The 19,653-nt window shown below is 53.4% G+C and overlaps 1 protein-coding gene across 13 annotated transcripts in view; it reads left to right on the plus strand.

Moving 5' to 3' along the window:
* The window catches only part of NCOR2 (nuclear receptor corepressor 2), a 446,369-nt gene that overhangs the window by 394,627 nt on the left and 32,089 nt on the right, over positions 1-19,653 (plus strand). For all 13 annotated transcript variants that reach the window (XM_075012373.1, XM_075012370.1, XM_075012376.1 and 10 more), the window contains 7 exons: positions 933-1,037; positions 2,493-2,596; positions 6,841-6,991; positions 13,081-13,233; positions 15,326-15,412; positions 16,164-16,444; positions 17,682-18,036. In XM_075012373.1, coding sequence (XP_074868474.1) covers positions 933-1,037; positions 2,493-2,596; positions 6,841-6,991; positions 13,081-13,233; positions 15,326-15,412; positions 16,164-16,444; positions 17,682-18,036 — 1,236 coding nt within the window. The remainder of the gene's footprint in view (positions 1-932; positions 1,038-2,492; positions 2,597-6,840; positions 6,992-13,080; positions 13,234-15,325; positions 15,413-16,163; positions 16,445-17,681; positions 18,037-19,653) is intronic.

A 19,653-nucleotide genomic window follows, 5' to 3' on the forward strand; every position in this document is an offset into this window, starting at 1 on the left:
GCTGTATTAGTTTCCCAACATAATGTGTTGACATTTGCCAAAGCTGGTGGGTGAGTCCCTAACTGGCCTGAAGCAAGAGAGTGAAAATGTTCCGTTTGCAGACTTGGAAACCTCTCTTGAGAGTCAGCGCAAGGGACGAAAGTCCTGCGGGAGGCAGCCTGGCCCAGCATGGGCTCTGTGGGCATGTCCTGCCTGCACAACGCTAGAGGCTCTTCCCAGCTCGCTTCCTCTTGAGCAGATTCTGCTGTCTGCTTGTCACTCCCCAGTGTTTGGAGTGATGATGGCAGAGGGCTGTTTCCAGGGCTGCTCTGAGCAAAATGTTGTGTTTTAGAGTGTGAGGCTGACGCCCAGCAGATCAGTTAGATCATCAGCTCCAGACTCCTAGCTAGGGCAGTGGTCAACAGCTGATATGTCCATCAGAGGAAGGTGTCTGTGCTTTCAGTCCTGAGAGTTGCATCTGCACAGTGCTATGTAAAGCCTGGGGAATTCTCGGGTGAGCCACTGAAGTCCTCAAAGCTACAGCCGTCAGTGGACTTAACATGGTTCAGCCCATTTAAAAACCCAGTCACGGCATGAAATCCAGCCACAGTCTATGTGTTGGACGCTAGCCCTCCTGCAGGGCTGATGGGCAAGATGGGATCTCAGGAACCCAGCTAGGAGACCTTGGCGGATGCCCTTGCAGAGGGCTTAACAGCAATTTGAGTTTTCCTTTTATCACCTGTAGTTGTGTAATCTGCTCCTCGGAAGCCACAGCAGCTGCAGGGGGACCAAGAGTTATTTAAGTCCTGTCTCTTTCAGCAACTGCAAATGTAAAGCAGGGTAAAATTAAAGACTAAGGGGAGGTGGGGGAAGGGGCAGAGAGCAGTTCAGGACACAAGCTGTCTGGTTGTGACCCCCATGCAAATGCTGTCTTGTGTGATAATGTTTTCTAGTGCCTTTTCCTGGCGTAAAGCAGGAGCAACTTTCTCCGAGAAGCCAGGCCAACCAACCTGAAAGTCTGGTCATGCAGACATCCCAAGAGAGCGCTGTCCTGAGGGGTAAGCACATAGCAGGGCAGGAGCGATGAGCCATGAAAACCAGGTACTTCTCAGGGCGGTTGTGGAGGAGTTGGAAGGGGATCAAGCCGAGTTTTTGAAAAGCAGCGAGTGGCTTTGGCTACCCTTCCACTCCTGGTATCCAACCTGCAACAAATTTCAGAGCGTGCGATTTTTAGAGGGCAGATAAGCAAATCTTCAAAGTGCACCTGAAATCATTAGCTCCCTTTTTAAAGTATGAGCTGCAGATTTCCGTGCAACTTTGGGGAAGATGATTTTCCCTCCTTGGTTTGCAGTCTGCGAGTCAGAAAGTCAGAGCAGCCCCTAGTACAATAGTGCTGCTTACGTTCTGAGTCGAGCTCTCCAGAGTCCTGGGTGCCTGCTGAGGACTGACGTAGAGAACCCTTCATTTTTAAATCCAAGCTCCTTTCTGCAGGGGAAAAAAGGCACAAAACTCTGTTTTAAATGTATCGTCTCATTTCTCAAAAACACCTGAACTGTTCAACCAGATGCACGCAGTTCAGTGGGTTGGCTCAGGACTGAAGCAGATAAAATAGGAGCCAGCGAAAGGCAGCCCCCGAGCCATGTGCTTAGAGAGGTCCTTTCCCTTTGAAGGGGATGTGTGACTTTTCTCACGTGTCTCTGCCTTCGTGTTTGGGGCTGAGCAGGGCCGATTCAGACTCACCCCAGAGCACTCCTTCCCCCACGAGCTCCTAGCTGGGTGGAGCCAGAAACATCCAGGGAGCCTCCTACGACAGCAGAGTCTCTCAAGAACTTTGGATTAGCACCCAAACCTGTGGGGGTCTTTTTACCAGCTCATGGGACGAGTGGGCCTGATCCAGATCACAGTGGGGTGCAGCAATTCTTAGATGCCAGCCTGCTGAATGTGCACCTTCCAGTACAGCCTATCAGCCTTCCTCAGGACACATCAGCTGCTTTAATCCCCTAATGCCAGGGGTTGCTGAGGGGAATGCTGCCATGCGGGGGAGCTGACAGCCTCGCCGGGCCCCTGGGCAAGGTGGGGCAGGGTGGAAGGGGCATAGCTGGGAGCAGCCAGTCCTTAGTACCCTCCCCTGCCAGTGCTGCCCTGAGTGTGTCATGTAGTGCTCCAGTGGTGATTTGAAGGGCCTGGGGCTCTGTATGTCACCTCCAGTGTTCCATCGACTTTTTCCATCCATGTGTGGAATAAATTTTGTGTACTGGGGCATGTGCAGATGTGTACCACCAATAGAAACACACACTGCCAGCTGTGGGTGCCCTGCTAATCAGCAGCTGAGACTAGTCGTATCTCCTTGTCTGTGGCGGCAGTGAGCGGCCTGGGGCCCTGCACCGCCCTTGTGCTGCCGGCTCTGGGGCCACGTGCTGGACGCCAGCTGGGATTTTGTTCCACTCCCCGCACTTCAGGCGCACAGTCCCCTTGCAGCAACCAAATCCCATTTGCTTTGTCGTGACTTGCAGGGACCTCGTTGGGCTCAGCCCCCGGAGGGAGCATCAGCAAGGGACTCCCCAGCACCAGGCCTCCGGCGGAATCAGCCATCACGTATCGCGGCTCCATCACCCATGTAGGTTCCTCCTCTTCACAGGTGGGGGAGTGGGGGTGTTGTAGTGTGTGCTGGGAAGGAGGAGTGGCTGTCAGAGCAGACGCTCTCCAGGTGCACATAGAATGAATCCACAGGCTGGAAGGGACCTCAGGAGGCCATCAAGTCCAACCCCCTGCTCAAAGCAGGACCAATCCCAACTGAATCATCCCAGCCAGGGCTTTGTCTAGCTGGGACTTAAAAACCTCTAGGGATGGAAATTCCACCCCTTCTGTAGGTAACACAGTCCAGAGCTTCCCCACCCTCCTGGGGAAATAGTTTTCCCTAATAGCCAACCTGGGCCTCCCCAACAGAAATGTCAGAGGATTGCTCCTGCCTCTGTCATGGAAACGGTTGCAGTTTGTTGTTGCTAGGGATGGACTCTGGGTCCAGGGGATATCACAGCACCCTCTTTAGGCAGACCGCTCAGGAGGACTTTCAGACCACTAAGCATAGAGGGGGTAAATGAATTGCCCTAGGGTAGGTGCAGTGGGTAACTGTCCACCTCTGCAGAGGTGAGTTCAGCTCCTCCTGGGGTGAGTTGGTGTTTCCTAGCTGAGCATCTGCAACCACCAGCCCATGCATCCCCGGTGGCCTCCCAGTCTGTCCCAGCAGGGCAGGAAAGGGAATGGGGGCTTCAGGGAGGGGGGCTGCAGGGCAAGACAGAGGAGGACGGTTGAGCTGCAGGTCAGTTGCATTCCATTAGTGAAGGCTGGTGGGAGGCAGAAGTAAACAGGTCACCAGCAGTGCGTTTGAAACCGCCTTCACCCTGGTATCTGTTCTTGGGAACCCCGGGAGTGGGTGCAGTCAGGTAGGGTTCTAATCTTGCTGCCGTGCTGTGTAGCAAAGAGAAGAATAGGATAGTGGGTGAACTGGGGGAGGAGGAGACCAAGCCAGCTAAAGAGAATGAGTGGCAGGTGCCATAATGATGTTGAGGAATGAATGCAGTAAGGCTCCTTCCATGGCTGTAGCAGCACGTTCCTAGGCCTGTCCTGAGCCCAGCATGCCTGCACTCTGCCTTTAATCTCTGTCATTCATCTTGGGAAGAGCATCTGCCAAGGGGGTGATAATTCTGCCATGTGAGTTACTCCTCAGCACTGAGTGGAGAGCACAGAAACAGTCGGTTTCCCTTGGGGAGTTTTTGCTGGCTATCGGTCAGCCCTAGAAAGCCACTACTAAGCACAGAGATTTTTTTTTTTCCAGTTGTCTGGTGACTTCAAGACGGGATCCGGGGCTGGGAGAAAGAGGGTAACTGGCAGGGAGAGTTCTCACAAATACTAGGTCCTAGCCACAAATTGGTTAGACGCTGTTTCAGAGCCAGCTCGTTAGCTGATGTAGAATTCCTGTATTCATCTAAGAAACAAGGGAACAGCAGGAAAGGAAGCTGCCTCTCCGGTTTGACTCAGCAGGAGAGTAGCTGTGAGAGCTGTAAGGTGCTAGGCCTCTGCAGTGTGTCTGATGGCTTACCCTGCAGGCCAAAGGGCTCTGACATCTCGGAGCAGTGCCGGAGACGCCTCCCGGTGGCATCCTGTGTACTCTCCTGACAGGAAGTGCAGTGCCCTGGATGCCTGTGGCAGCTCCCAGCACTGCGGCTGAGACTTGGTCTCCAATAACTCCTCCAGTTCCCAGAAGGCTGGTACTGAATAGGGCACACTCTGCTCCCAAGCTGTCTGTCATCACTGCCTTTCAGATCCCCTGCAGGCACGTCCGCTGTGGGAAGGGAACTCACCTGGCACTGAGCGTTTCTGTGAGCCTGGGTCAGAGCAAACAATCAGGGCATTGAAACCTGGCCACTGACGCAGCCTGGCCAGTCCCTGCAGCAAGCAACTCCACAACTGCGGGGCTGACTGCTTAAAAAGAAGCAGAGACCCACTGAAAGAGGAGGGAGGGAGATGGGACGTTCTGTCCTGATGCACTGGAGTAACCTCCAAACAGCACGACGCTGGAGTGCTGACATTAGAATCAGGTTCCTTATTCCCCTGCCAGTTAAGGTAGCACAAACATCACGTCACATCCAGTGGGGCCTGGTCCTCTGGCGTGACGAGCATTGTTTGGATTTTAGCTTGGAACTGCAGGACACAGGTTGGTTTTGCTTCCTCGCACCCCATGCTTGGCTTGCTAGGCTGTAAGGGCACCTGCGGTGAGGGAGCGTTACCATGCTCGCTCGGTCCTGTGCGCTCCAGAAGAGAGCAGCCACTCAGATGGCAGCTTGGGGAAATCGGGAGCAAGGCCAGCATGTAAACAGAACTTCTCCTTGCCTCTGTGTCATATAGATCAAACAGTACACCCTCTAGTGTTGACTCCGCTGTATCAGCTTCGAGGGGCTACTCCCGTAGGGGCAGGGGAATAAGGTATACCAATGTAAGGGCTTTAACAGTGGTGCGGCTGCACCCTAGTAAATCATTTACAAGCATCCCCTAAGGCTGAAATTTGTTCTAAGGAGACATTCACATTCATCAGATGAGTCCAAGTAACTAAATGCGGCCAAAATCTAAATCTGTTGACAGATAATTCCCAGACAGAAAAAAGGGATGAATTCTCTACAGCTGGATTCCTGGCTCCAGCCAGCCCAGCACTCGTACAGAGCAAATTGTCTCCTGTGCAAACAGCCAGCACAGGGCCTGGGTGCTAAGCCCTTACATGGGACTTGAAGGTTGCTGGTATTAGTGCTCTGCCCTGGGGTGAATTTTGCGCCCCATTTGAAGAGTCCAGGGAAAGTTCTTCCCGGAGTTCCTCATCTGAATTTCACCCTTAATGCTTTGTGCATCTCGTTCCAGCTTGGATCATGAAACTAGGCTGGTCAGTTCCCCTTGTGCATCAGCTCTTGTGAGCAGCCCCCAAACCCAGACGCGCCCGGAAGGGTTGGCAGCAGGAGAGTCGAGGCTTTCTTGAAGATTTGAACACCGGGCTTTTAGGGTTGTTAACGGCTAACCGCTTGTGGTTAGCCAGTAGGGGCTGGAGCAGCCCCCTGCCTAGTCTGTCCCCACTGGGCTGCTGCGGGTGGGGGTGCTCCACCCTGGCCAGAGCAGTCTCCGTCCACAGATGAGGGAGAGTGGCTGCAGAGATGGCTCCAGACCAGTTGGGCTGGAGCGGCCACCTTGGCACAGACAGAGGCTTCTCCAGCTGGGTTGGAGCATGCCTGTCCACCTTCCCATGGCATGCCAGGGACCAGGCCTGCTCCAGCCACGCTGGAGTGCCGCCCACCTGCTGCAGAGCAATGGATAGGGAAGCTCCAGCCAGGCTGGAACAGGCCAGGTCCCCAACAGGCAGGGAGGCGTGGAGGGCTGCAGCTGTGGAGGTCACTCCAACCCAGCCGGCCCGCCTTTCATTAGTTAACTAGTTCAACCTTCCACTGAACTGATTAACCAGTTAAATGGGATTTTATACCCCAGTGGTTTCCGTTACCCCTACTGGGAACTGGGCGTCCAAATGCCTTTTTCAATCTCCCGCCGAAGCTGTCTGCACGGGTGTTAGGAAGAAAGCAGCAGCGAAGGATGAGTTGCCTAAGCTGGTCCTCTTAAGAGCAAAGCTAGGGGCCTGACTCTCCGCTCTTCTCCACCTGTCAGGCTACTTGCGCCTATAGCGTAAGGCTGGCAGAGGCTGGAGTGATGGAGCGAGGAGTGGGCCCCGGCCGCCGGGTTGTCTGCCCTTTTAAGGATGAAGTTTCTGTGATCAGAGATGCCCTGCGGTATTAGTCTGGGAGAGCAGTCCCACAGGACAGGAAAATGCTGTAGCCCTGTTGGCCACGACTAAGGCGGCCCCCAGGGAGGCAGAGATGTGATCGTGCCTGTCCTTTCAATCCAGCGGGATGTACAGAAACCGGCTTTGAACAGTGCCAGTGGCCGGACCAGGCGGCCTGGGCTGGAGTTTGCATTCCTGCTTTGCCCACTGGCCAGGCGCCTGAAGGGCTCTGTAACTGGACCTAATGAAAGGCAGGCTCAGTCTCCTCACACCCTCTGAATGCACCGCCTGTTATCTCCGCATTGTGCTCGCCCGTCTCTTCCCAGCAGCCCCCACAAATCACAGACCTTTTACCACTCCTCATTATTGTCCTCATCAATAATTAAGCTGCACATTTCTCGCTATTGGCCCTGACAGGAAGCAGAGTTCAGCTGTGCTCTCTCCTCTGCCCCCTCCCTTTTGGAACAGAGCGTCCCTGTGTGTGAGAGCTGCTTTCTCGCTTAATTGCTTGTGACACAGTTAAATATGGCTCTTGGTGGCTTTCCAAGGGCACCCCGGCTGAAGTGCTGTACAAAGGAACCATTACCAGACTCATTGGAGAAGACAGCCCTGGCAGAGCAGAGAAGGTGAGAGAGGAGGCCTTGCCCAAAGGACATGTCATCTACGAAGGGAAGAAAGGCCACGTGCTCTCCTATGACGGTAAGCTGGAATCCTCTCTGTTGTGTGGGGGACGGAGGGCGTCAGGTTCACGCACTGATGCTTGGGAGCTAGAGAAGGCGTTACACTGCACACCTTTCTGGTACCCAGTGTGCATTTCCAGAGCTCTGGGCGGTGGCGTGCTGCAGCCCCTGGCGTCAGCGGGGGAGCCCCGTGTGTGGAGAAGCAGCACTTCCAGTGCACGGTGGAATGCCCCAGAACACTTCCAATGCACGGTGGGGTCCTGCCCTCGATTGGCCCCTTCACCAGGGCAGTCCCTCTGAAGAGACTTCTGGGGAGTCTCTGAGGGCGTCTGACTCTGGGGTTGAGGTCCCCCATGCCCCGGAGAAGCCATTGCACCTCGAGTGGCCCTGACTAAGAGCTGGTGGACCCCTCCTGGGCAGGTTCTCTGCGCTGAGGTGAACATTCCCTTGGATGTGCAAAGCAGGAGGTAGGGCCCGGCCTGGCCAAGGGCAGACAGCTCCCAGTGAGGGTCACCCTGATCCAGGACAACGTGCCACTGCTGAAAGCCCCCGGCCCAATGTCACTGCATCCTAGGGCCTCGGCAGGCAGCTGCACCTTGCTCTGAGCTGCCACTGCCAGGGGAACATGCAGCCACAAGGCCATTCAGTGTTGCCAGCCCTGAGGTAAATGGGGCCCTTTGGTGGCCCTTCCAGCTGGGCTTGCTGATGTCAGGTCAGCCCCATAGGGACATGGGGCCTGCAGCAAACACCGTTGCACCCCTGGCTCCCCATGTCTAGGGGAGAACTGTATAAAGGGATTGCTGGGCAGCCGGGGTCTCAGGACAGGGGCATCTCGTGTCAAAACTCGGCCTTCAGACTCCGCTGGCCTCCCTGGGTATGGGATGGCCTTGACCACTGGAGTCCGGCCTAGCGGTTAGTGCGCAAGACTGGGAGTTCCATCCTCTGCGCTGCCACAGACCCGCCAGGGCACATCAGGTGACTCCCAGGGCCAAAGGGCAGCGGAGAGCAGGTGCGAGGAGCCTCTGGCTCCGCTCCCCATGCAGGAGGCTGCTGTAGTTTGGCTGATTGCCGTGTGGGCGAGTCAAGTGGTGACAGGCCTGAGGGGCACACAGGTACTGGCTGCCGCCCAGTGCTGGGAGGAAGCACAGCCTGCACCTGGGAAACAGGGCGTTGGCAGGGCCTAGCGAACACGCATCCCACCACACGACTGAGAGACTGGCCGTGGTGTCTGCTTTCCACCAGTGTAATCTCCCCCCCCGCCCCCGGGCACTAACTGGCACCCCCCTTCTAATGCGGGGTACCTGTTTGCCCCCTGACCTTTTCCCATCCATGTGCAGAATCAATTTTGTGTGCACCCCCAGTAGAACGGTGCAGGGAATGGTCTGAAGGGAGCAGCCCAGCTGGGTCTGGGCTGACCCAGGAGGAGAGCAGTCAGGCAGCAGGCTCCTTCCCAGAAGCCACCCGGACACCAGGCCGCTGCTGTTGAGTCCCCGAGCTGCAGCACAGGAAGCCATTCGACTGTGGGAACTGAAGGGGACGGCGTGGTCAAGGAGCTGCCAGAGCAGAGGGAACGAGGCGCCCTGTGTCCACGTCCAGGGCCAGCACTGGAGGGACTGGGGTCATGGTGGGCAGCTTGGGAGGATTGGGACCTGTACCCCGTTTTGAAAGCCCCAGGGTCAGTGCTTAGTGGAGCAGGGTGGCTCCAGGTACCCCCCCATGCTTGCCACTAGGTGACCCTGACCCAGTAGTAAGACTGCTAGGCAAAGCAGTCCTTGGTCTCTCACTAATGGCTGACATTCCCTGGGCTGTGGCCCCTAGGCCTCATGGCCTTTGCAGTCTTGCCGGTAGGCATTCCAAACTGGAGTATCGCCACTAGATGATACTGCCAACCCCTGACACCCTGCACAGGTCCCAGCACTTCCTTGCGAAGTACAGAGGGGCGCTGCTGGTTACAGCGTCGCCACTCAGTAACCAGCTGTTACTTCCTTCCCTCAAGCCTGCCAACGGGATGGCAGGGCTGGGCCTGAAAGTCACACTGCGTGTTGCTCCCACGCTCAGGTTGCTTCCAGGAAAGAGACGCAGAGGTGAGGCTCACAGGCAGCCCCTCCAGGCACCCCCGCCATTGCACACTGCTCATGGCCCTGTGCACGGTGGGAGAGTTGGCAGCCTGTCGGTGCTGCCTGGCCAGAGCACGCCTGAGCAGCGTGCCCTACAGACTCCTGGCTTCTGCTCTGAGTGTGAGGCAGAGATGACTCAGGCCCAGATCCTAATCTCACATGCACTGCCCGCCTCCCTGGCTGTCTCTCAGATCTGCTGCCCTGTCGCTCCCCCACCGCTTGCCTCCCTCTGCAGAGAGCAGCAGCTTCCGGCCTTAATCCATGGTCACTGTTGCCTGGCCAACCATAAAACAAAGTCAAGGGGCTATGGTGGGGGGGTGACGCTTTGGCTGCTAGCAGGAAGCCCCAGTGTGGAGCAATGGCCACGGTCCTGGGTGGAGGAAGATGCCGCCAGAGAGAATATGGCTCGGGTTGGCTCTTCCTTTGCCACTCATTGCTGCTATGGGGAACTGCCTCCCCACCTCCTGTCTCCAGGTGAGGGCTCCTGGGGGCGCTTGTGGATGGGGGTGTCTGTGAGTGGGTGTCTCTGTTCTGGAACCAGAAGCATGAGGGGAGAGCCTGAAGTGGCAAACTACAGGCCTGGCCCGCGAGTGGTGGTGTGGTTTTGTTCCAGAGCTGGTCTCTTGGTGTGTGCACCTATATATCCACTGACAGACCGAGGCCCTGTGGTCAGCCACGCTGCAGTCAGCACAGGCCCAGATGGGCCGGGGGGCTCAGCACCGCCCCGGCAGGGCTAGCTTTTCCGCCCCAGTCAGCACTCAGCAACTGATGCGGATAGCCAGATTTCCAGGAGCTCTGCATGCAACTTTGTGTAGCTAGAGTGCAAAAACATAGCCTGCCCTGCTGAGCTTTAACCACCATGAGTCCTGGAGCTCCCACAGCTCCCAGCTAGTGGCTGGACTGTCTCACAACGGGCGTGGAGCACTGGGCCTGCGGCACAAGGGTTAAAACCCCACCATTACGGACGGCTTGTAAATCTAGGCTTAGTGCCACCTCCATGGACTGTCCTGTACTGCAGTGCCCTTCCTGCGCTGGGTAGAAGGAGCAGCTTATGCAGTGCCCAGCATGCAAAGCAACGCTCTAATCCTCTCCCTTCCAGTGCTTAACTTTGCCCCAGTTGAGCTCGATGTGGCCTCGGGCAGAGCTGGCAGAATCAGTGCCAGAAAACCATGCCGGAAATATTTCCAAGCTGTCTTCACAAGGAGAGCTGGATCTCTTTAGCCAGCACTCGGAATCAAAGAGTTGACCTTAAAAATCGCACTGCTGTGGGGAGAAAAGCAAGAGTCTTTTGCCAGGCCAAATGCTGGTTTTGTCATTGGATCAGCTGCCTGAGCCATTCGTCAGACCCGGGAGGATTACAAAAGGGAGAGAAGGAACTGCAAAGGCAGGCTGGGGACCAAATTCCACATGCCTCGCGCCACAGATGCACCTCCCGCCAAACCCTGGGGCTGTTGGGCCTGTTTATGTATGGACTTCATGTGACACTGTATATACAATGATGAGGATAGTGACTCTTTCTTACCCTTCAGAGCGGTCATACAAACATCTAACCCCGCGTGGCAGTACGTACAAGTGGCTCGGGCCCTGAGCTTGCGTTCATGAGCAGCGTTCCCTGTAAGCTGAGTGCTTGGGTGGCTGTCCAGGAGACGTTCAGGTGTCACCCGGCTGATAAGCACAACGCACACAGCCAGCAGCATGTGTTTATGTAGGTGGTGCACAGCTACGCTTGCCTTGGTGTATGTAACAAAATTTATTCCACACATGGATGGAAAACAATTGAGGGAACCCTGTTCCTGAGGCCTGAATTCTGTTCCCAGACTTGCTGCATGACCTTGAGTAAGTCATGGACTCTTTCCATGCCTCAGTTTCCCACCTACTATCCATCTCCCTGCTGATGGTCTCCTTTCCCCTCGACCAGTGTTTCCCAAACTTAAAACATTCACCTTCCCCTTTCGGGATGTTAGCCTTGTTGACATATGCAATGCCATCCTGGTGCTTGTCTACTGATTTTTAGTCATTTTCTGTCACGTACATCTTGAAATCCTTCCGCGTACCAAGCTTCGGGAAACACTGGCCTAGACTATCCTGGGACAGTGATTCAAATGCAGTAGTGAATGAGTTAAAAATTAAATTCAATTAAATGGTGAGTGATTATGAGTTCTGGCAGGAAGGAAAAAAAATTGCAAGTTCTCTAGTGCCATGAGGGTACTTACAAATAAAAGGGCTCTAATGAGACAAAATCCTGTAGCATGTGCAAGCTGAATTGTGCTAGATTGGGTATTCTCATTCTGCATGTGATTGCTAATGGTTTCTGCACACAAGGGACATGTTTTCTGAGCAATTTTCTTTCTTTTTACTCTATTCCCCCCACCCCTCCTTCCCGAACACGTGAAACAAAGAGTACGGAGGCCAGCGTTCCTTTCTGTGGAAGAGCTGTTAGGAACAGATGTTCCTTGATAACATCATACAGCAACATTACCCCCTTCCAGTGTCTCAAGATGAGGGGCTTCTTTTTAAATATCAGCCACTGCTTTTTCATGTCCAGTGAGTCTGCAGCCAAGAGGGAGACTGAAATTCACCGTTTATTTCCCAAAATGTTTCTCCAAGGCCCTGTAGGTTTGATTGGATGGTGATTGCAGAAGGTGATAGCGGAGGGGTTGTGTTGTAATAAGCTTGCTTTAATCGTTACCGACGTTGCAGAAGAGAACTTTTTTGTTCCTAAACTCACTGTGATCTAAGCAATGTTTTAAACTGCTCCTGTGTTTTCTGTCTGTCGTCCTAGAGATGGTGTATGCGAAGGAAAAGGGTTAGGACACTAGCAGTCCTTGGCAGATAGATTAGTCCACGGATAACAGGAAGTGAGTTTATCTTGTGTGAGCCAGTTGTGGAGCTTGGAACTTGTTACATAAACCTTAGGCTTTTGGCTGTGTCATAAACTGCCTTGTAAATATGGAGTGAGTTCCATTATGGAGGAAATAATGTGCCTGCAGTAATGTTCCATGTAAACTGAGCATTGGGTGGCCAATGAGCAGAGATTCAGCTGCCAGCCAGCTGATTAGCAGAGCGCCCACAGCCAGCGGTATGTTTTTATACAGATGGTGCACAACTGTGCATGCCTTGGCGCACATAACAAAATTTATTCCTCCCATGGACGGAAAAATTAGAGGGAACCCTGGCCCACAGGGTTCACTGATGTAAATCCAATGGTGAATTGTGGGGCTCCCCGCCCCCGCACAGGGCTGTAAAACAGACTTCCAAAGGGAAAAGGAAGAGCCCCATCTTGGAAATACAAAATATAGGTGCAACAGAGCAGTATCGAGCAGCACTGCTTTGGGAGGGAGATGGCTTTAATAGCCCAGCGGGCCTCACCATCTTGAATTTCCATCATTTCGTTTGACAGTCTATGTTGTATTGGAGCAGCAGCCAATATCTGAGGCTTCATTCAAATCTCTGGCTTGATTCTGTACTTTCTCCACCAGCCTTTGTTTCGGGGCTTTGGCTTTTTCACAGGCTCCTTTGTCTTCGAGTTGTTTGTCCATCCTGGTTATGGTAGTATAACTGGAGTGTTCTCTGTGTTCGCTTTGATGCTAAAGGCTTTTCCACTTTGCTTTTATCCTCTAGGGAATGCACGTTCGAGAGACTGGCCGAGATCACAAACTCAGTGTATTCAGGAGACAGTGCCACAGGGTTAATTTCAGTGGGAGTTTCAGCTGCTTACCCCGGAGCTGAGTTTGCTCTATAACACTTGCAGGCTGCTCTCTCGCCCAAACGTGAGGCGGTGGAATTTGGAATCCAGAGCAGATGGGGGGAGAGGGCAGCTGAATTTCCTGCCACCCAGCAGCACACTGTAATGTCGAGAGAGCCTGAATTGTGGGACTTGCTCCGGTGGGACTGAGCCTTTAGCAGACGTTCAATGAGAGTGAACAGCCTCCCTCGTTCACATGCCCTGCTTCGTGCTGCTTTGGTTCCGTCACCTTCTTTTATTTCTCAGGTGGCGCCAGTGTTTCCCAGTGCCCCAAGGAGGACAACAGAAGTGCCGGTGCTTCTCATGAGACGGCTGGTACCAAACGAACCTATGATATGATGGAGGGGCGGATCAGCCGGGGCTTGTCAGTGCGTGATCTGTCATCCACTAGCATCGAAGGTGGGTCCCGGGAGTTTTTCAGCAGCACCATCTGGGTTGTCAATTGCTGGGGTGAAAATGGTGCGGTACATTTCCAGTCCTGAGCACTCTCCCAGTCTGCCAACAGCCGTGGGAGTGGGGACCATCTGTTTTGCAGGAGGGCAACATGCTACGTGGCGTCCCATAGGATCTTCTGGCTCCTATTTCATCTAAAATAAGAGATCTGGACTGAAAGTGCATGTTTTGCTGCATGCTTGCGTGTCTGTGTCAGTCTGCGTGAGTGGTATCATCTCTGGTCTGGATCTGTCAATACAGTGGGAACTTGCAGGAAAATTGGTATTAATTCATCTGTGCTTCCCAGCACCAGTGCTTTGTGCTCTGCACGGAGATGGCCAAGTTGTTCTACACTGTTGACACAGGCTGCAGTTCTCAGCAGGGTTGTCAGGCCCGCATCTCCGCATGGCAGTCCCAGATGTAACCACTGAAGGGACCCAAGCAGCTGATTCTAGCTGTCAGAGAGCTTGCAGAAAATAAACCCTTACCAAGGTTATCAGCAATGGGCAATCAGGCTAGTGAGTGGGTCACATGAGTGGCCCTCCTCCGTCTCAATGGGCTGCAAGCTTATCAAAGCCGGGATAGGGCAGTTTTGCTAACTGCGCTGGCGTATTTAGAATTGACAGGTGTTCTGATTGAACCCTGGCAGTGCTTTGATTGGCTGCAGAGGGAGCACGCGGCTCTCTGTGTGGTGTGCAGTCAGCACACGCCTTGCTGTACGTGCCCTTGCTTTTCCTGCTCGTCACTTTAGTAATACCAGGAGGGGGGAAATGTGGACCGAAACCTGCAGAACAGTAAACAAAGCGTCTCACAGGCCATGCACAGAACCCCAACGGGCTGCAGGTTGCCCACCGCTGCTCTAGATCGAAAATGCATGAAAATTTTGCAGGCAGAGGGGCAAAGTGGGTTTCTAGTTTATAAAGCAGGGAGGGATGCAGTTCTGAAGTTAAAATTCTCTAAAACTTTACCTAATTGCTTATCTAATGGTTGGATAATCAGATTTTGGCTGGCGAAGTTGGCATCTAGCCATACACTTTGGGTGTTCCTGACATACGTGCATTTCAAAAAAAAACAAACCCTTTAAGAGAAGATAATTAGTCTGGGCCCACATATCCTTCTTTAAAGTGGAACCTGCCCTTTCAGGGTTTGGAATCTAAACAGGGCAGCAATAGTAGGAAAACAAGAAGGGGAAACTGACTAGAAACAAAGGGAAACTGGCCTTTGGGTTCCCCAAGTGCAAGAAGTAAACTAGCAGTTCCAAAGGAGAAAAGGAAGCTAGCTGCTTAGAAAGCATAGAATCCTAGGACTGGAAGGGACCTCAGAAGGTCATCTAGTCCAGCTCCCTGCCTAAGGAAGGATCAATCCAATTAAATCATCTCATCCAGCACTTTGTCAAGCTGGGACTTAAAAACCTCTAGGGCTGAAGATTCCACCACCTCTCTTGGTAACACGTTCCAGTGCTTCACCACCCTCCTGTAGAACTAGTTTTTCCTAATATCCAACCTACACCTCTCCCTCTGCAACTTCAGACCATTGCTCCTTATTCTGCCATCTGTCACCAAGGAGAACAGCCTGTCTCCATCCTCTTTAGAGCTCCCCTTCAGGAAGTTGAAGGCTGCTATCAAATCACCCCTCAGTCTTCTTTTCTGTAAACTAAATAAGCCCAAATCTCTCAGCCTCTTCTCATAGGTCATGTGCTCCAGCCCCTTAATCATTTTTGTTGCCCTCTGCTGAATCCTGTCCAGTACATCCACATATTTTCTATACTGGGGGGTCTGGAACTGGATGCAATATCCAGATGTGGCCTCACCAGTGCCGAGTAGAGGGGAATAATCACTTCTCTAGATCTGCTGGAAATGCTTCTCCTAATGCATCTCCAGTATGCCATTAGCCATTGTCACATTAATCCCAGGTGGTGTTAGTAACACTGCAGAAAAAGTTTAAAAAACAGAAGATTTTTCTATAGTCAGTGTCCCTCTAAAATATAATGAAAGTGTCAGCAGATATCAGGAGAGCGTCGTCTTGTTACCTTCTGTCTGTTCTCTTTCACCTGTTCTAGGTCTAATGGGGCGAGCGATCCCACCCGACAGACACAGTCCCCATAACTTAAAGGACCAGCATCATATCCGGGGCTCAATTACACAAGGTACTATTGGCAAGTGTCCGCATCAAGCGGTAGCTATGTAGGGGGCTAGCCCATGATTTCTGAAATTTTCTCATGTACAGCTGAGCACCATGGGTTAACTCTGGTTGCAGTTAGAGCTGAAGGAACTAAGGACTGAGTTGTGAATGTAGAACCAGTACAGTATTACAGATCTAGACAGTATCTGGAGAAACAGTGAGTCCTAGTGGGTAGAGCACTGTACTAAGACTCAAGAGCCTCAAGGTCTACCTTCAGCTCTGCTGCTAACCCTGAGTAAGTTACACCCCTCCTCTGTGTCTCAGTTTCCCCATCTGTAAAATGGGCGGCAATCTTCCTGACCTCTTTTTAAAGTGTTTTGAGATCTTCCGAAGCAAAGGGACCAGTAAGAGTGAGGTATTCACAATAATAGTAATACCTGCTGCCTGGAAAGGGTAAGCTTTCCAGAACTGAGCCATAGATGTCAGCCTCACTCTGCTCTTGTGGAAGGCATGGGTAAAATTGCCTCTCAGAGCGGAGCTGAGCCAATGCAGAGCGTTTCTGAAAAGTCCCACTCTTGGTGTGTGAGATCCAGCATCTGTGGGGTTGCCTGGGCTGTATAGTTCACACTGCAGGAGACCTCCATCAACACCCCCCCCCCCCCGCCAACCACACACACAGAGCAGGCAGCCTGATAGGGGCCAAAGGCACAGCATTTGCATAAGCCTGCTTCTTTGAAGGATCACACTGTGGTGTTACTTGCTTGGGGGGTGTGCAGGAATCCCGCGATCCTACGTGGAGGGCCACGAGGACTACCTCCGGCGAGAAGCCAAACAGCTCAAGAGGGAAAACACTCCACCGAAGGACCTGCCCGACGCCTACAAGGTCAGGCCACACGAGAGCCTCGCGCCCTTGAAAATGAAAGCGGCTCATGAAGGCCTCATTGCCACTGTGAAGGAAGCAGGAAGATCGATCCACGAGATTCCCAGGGAAGAGCTAAGGCGCACGCCTGACATCTCAGTGGCAGCAAGGTCTCTGAAGGAGGGATCTATCACACAGGTGTGTATCTGGGGGCAGGGCGGCTGCAGTCCATGAGGTAAAGGGTGTAAGGACGCCAGGTAGATAAGGGCAGCAAGCGCAGAAGGACTGGGCTGAAGAGAGACACCCGTAGGGGTTGCCCATTCTTAGAACCTTGACCCCTCTCTTGTGAGCTGCTGAAGTCACGCACACAGTTAGCCCTTTCCCCACCCAGGCTCAGTGTGCGGACGCTTGCCTTGTGTGACACACTTGTGGAACTGTCCTTGTGTTGTTGTTAACTGTGCTGGCTAGATTCCAGCTCCCTCTGCGCACCTGGCCTGAGCTCCTTTAGCGGCATGCCCTAGGCGTGGAGATGGCGAGAAACAAAGAGGACTCTGGTTTTGTAAAAATGTCATCGGTCGAGGTTTTGTTTTGAAAATCAGGGGCCTTCAGGTGCAGGTTCGGTTTACAGGACACCCCCTTATGCTCCTCCTTCCAGCCCCTCACCCCCGCACATACCGGGGTGGGGGGATCAGATGAATGCTGCCAGTTTTGCCCCTCTCTAATGAGTGCCCCTTTCTAACCCCAGTGTTTAGGACACCCACCCGACACGTGTGAGCATCTTGGGTCCAGCTGCGTTCTCAGTTGCATGGGTGTAAACCTAAAGTAAACTCACTGAGATCAGTCAGAGTGACTCCGGATTGCATAGGGGTTGCTCAGAGCAGGTCTGTCCCCTCCATCAGAGCTGGCTTTAGGCATTGAGGATCAAGCACTTGCAACACGTTTCGTGGACGCGCACCATACAGGGAGCATTTGGAGAGCAGCTGTTGATTGTGTAGCGTTTCTCTCGGGGTGTGAGAGAGTGAAGTGGGGAGAGATCCTCACTGATGGTGATTCATCTTCCTGTGTGTCACAGTGGGGAACGTGAATTGACATGCTATGATCTGAGGGTAGCTCCTGGAGATGGTTGATTCCCATAGGAGCGGTAGTGTCTGCTCACCCTCGCCTGTGCCAGGGTAATAGCGTTACCTCTTAGTTCGGAGTCTCACCATTGTGCTTCAAGCTACAGTATTAGGGCTATTTCTATAGCACAAGCCCTGTTGATTTTCAATGGGACTTTTGTTTCCAAGTCAGTCGGGGCCGGGGGTTGAATACCCCACCCCTGGGGCCAAGCTGAGCACAGAGTGCGAGGGGTGACTTCAAAGTCATCGTCACTGAGCCTAGCCTGTTGCATTCCCTTCCCCGCTGTGGTGACCTATGTGCTGCCTTGTTTCCCTAGGGTACCCCATTGAAATACGACAGCAGCTCGTCCTCAGCAGTTGCCAAAAAGCATGACGTGCGGTCAATCATCGGGAGCCCGGGGCGGCCTTTTCATTCCGTGCACTCGCTGGACGTCATGTCAGACCCAAGGACTCTGGAAAGAGCTTGTTATGAGGAGAGCCTGAAAAGCAGGCCCAGCCCAGTTATAAACTCGGGAGGTTCAATTACCAGGGGAGCCCCTGTCATTGTCCCTGAGCCTGGGAAGCCACGTCGGAGCCCACTTACCTACGAGGACCATGGGGCAGCATTTAGTAGCCATCTGCATCGCGGTTCTCCGGTCTCTGCAAGGGAGTCGACCCCAAGGCAGCATGAAGGTAAGGCATCCTCTTCGTAAGAGTCCTGGTGCCCAGGAGACTGGAGCAGATGGAGTGTTGGCCAGGTTCCTAATTTGCCCCCTATTTCCTGCCCCCTCACAAACGCTAGTGGAAAAGGTGAAGTAGTTGTGATGTAAATCTGGAATATCTTTTGGAAGCCAATGGAAAAGGCTCCAAATGGACCCAGGTACCACTGCGCAGGAGATATCTGCGCCACACACACATTTCAATCTGGACCACTCAGGTTTTCGTGGTGTGGGAGAAAGCTCAGTACAAAGTATCAAGGAAAACTGGAGGTCGGGTTTGGGGGAGGAGGTTATTTTTCCCCGCTCTTGTCTGCAAGTCTAGGAATTTGTCTGGTTATCTTTCATCTGTCACTATAGCATCTGAGGGCTTTGGCTATATTTGATATCATTCCTGCTGGCCAGAAGGGTGGAGACGTGCAGGTGGGTTGCCGAAACGTGCAGAGCCGTGCAAATCTACGGATGTCCTGTTTATATCCACAGATATGGGTGCGGATACCTGGGGCTCGTTTTTGCAGATGTGGGTACAAAATTTTGTATCTCTGCAGGGTTGTAGACACCAGAAGTCCCTTTGCGAGACACGAGGGTTTTCCTGCCTCAGAATGCTCGTGCGTTTCCAGCAGGGGGGGCAGTGCTGGTGAAATCACTTAGGCCTCTCTCCAAAAAGCCTGCAAATGACAGCCCAGCCTTGCACTGGGCTTATGCTGTCCTAGCTGCTCTCTGAGGCTGTCTTCCTAAGTTAGCCAGGTTGCTTGCTCAGGCAGGATTTGGCCTCGGGGTGAGTCTAGCAATCCAGAGCACAGACGTAGCCAGAATGACTCGCTGTCTGGCTGAATAGGACGGCTCTTTGGTCCAGCAAACGCCTGTTTCCTTTCATCCTGTGGGCTCGGGGAGGCTTTGTGAAACAAGGGCGAGAGCCCATGTACGTAGAGCGCGTTTACGGAAACAGCCAGCCTCCGCTCCAGCAACGCTTCCCCTTAGATCTAGCCGGAGCCTCAGGGATCATGAGTCATCAGGCGGAGCTAGATAAATCTCATCCTGTCTCCCACTGTGCTGGTGACCTGAGCAACGTTTGCAGTTTGGAAAACCGCAGGCTGTGTCCAAGAGCTTAGGGCAGCCCCGGCTTCCTCCGAGGGAGCTCTGGGAATGAGAGAGGAGTGCACAGAGAGAAGTTTTGAAAAGCCACCCCACCCAACAGCCAGCAGAACCAGCATAAAGGTCCCCCGATCTCCCTCTGCGCCAGTGTTCCCAGTAGCCTTTCCCAGTTGTGTGCGGATTTTTTTCCATCCACCTGTGGAATAAATTTTTAGTCCACTAAGGTCTGTGTGAAAGTGCCACACCCAGAGCAACAAAACCCCTGGCTGTGGGCGTTCTGCTGATCAGCTGGGCAGCATTTGAATCTCCCCCGAGGGGCTGTGCAAACACTCAGCTTACAGGGAGCACCAGCCTGCGCTGCCAGCCCTATGGCCACAAATAACAGTCCTAACCGCAAACGCACAGAGGGGGGAAGGGAGACAAGCACGCCTAGTGGGCTCAGCAGAGAAGGTTGTGTTCCGTCCCCAAGGCTCCTGTGAGCTGCACGGAGTGGGGGCGG

This window comes from Carettochelys insculpta, chromosome 18 (assembly GCF_033958435.1).
Source record: "Carettochelys insculpta isolate YL-2023 chromosome 18, ASM3395843v1, whole genome shotgun sequence".
Lineage (NCBI taxonomy): Eukaryota > Metazoa > Chordata > Testudines > Carettochelyidae > Carettochelys > Carettochelys insculpta.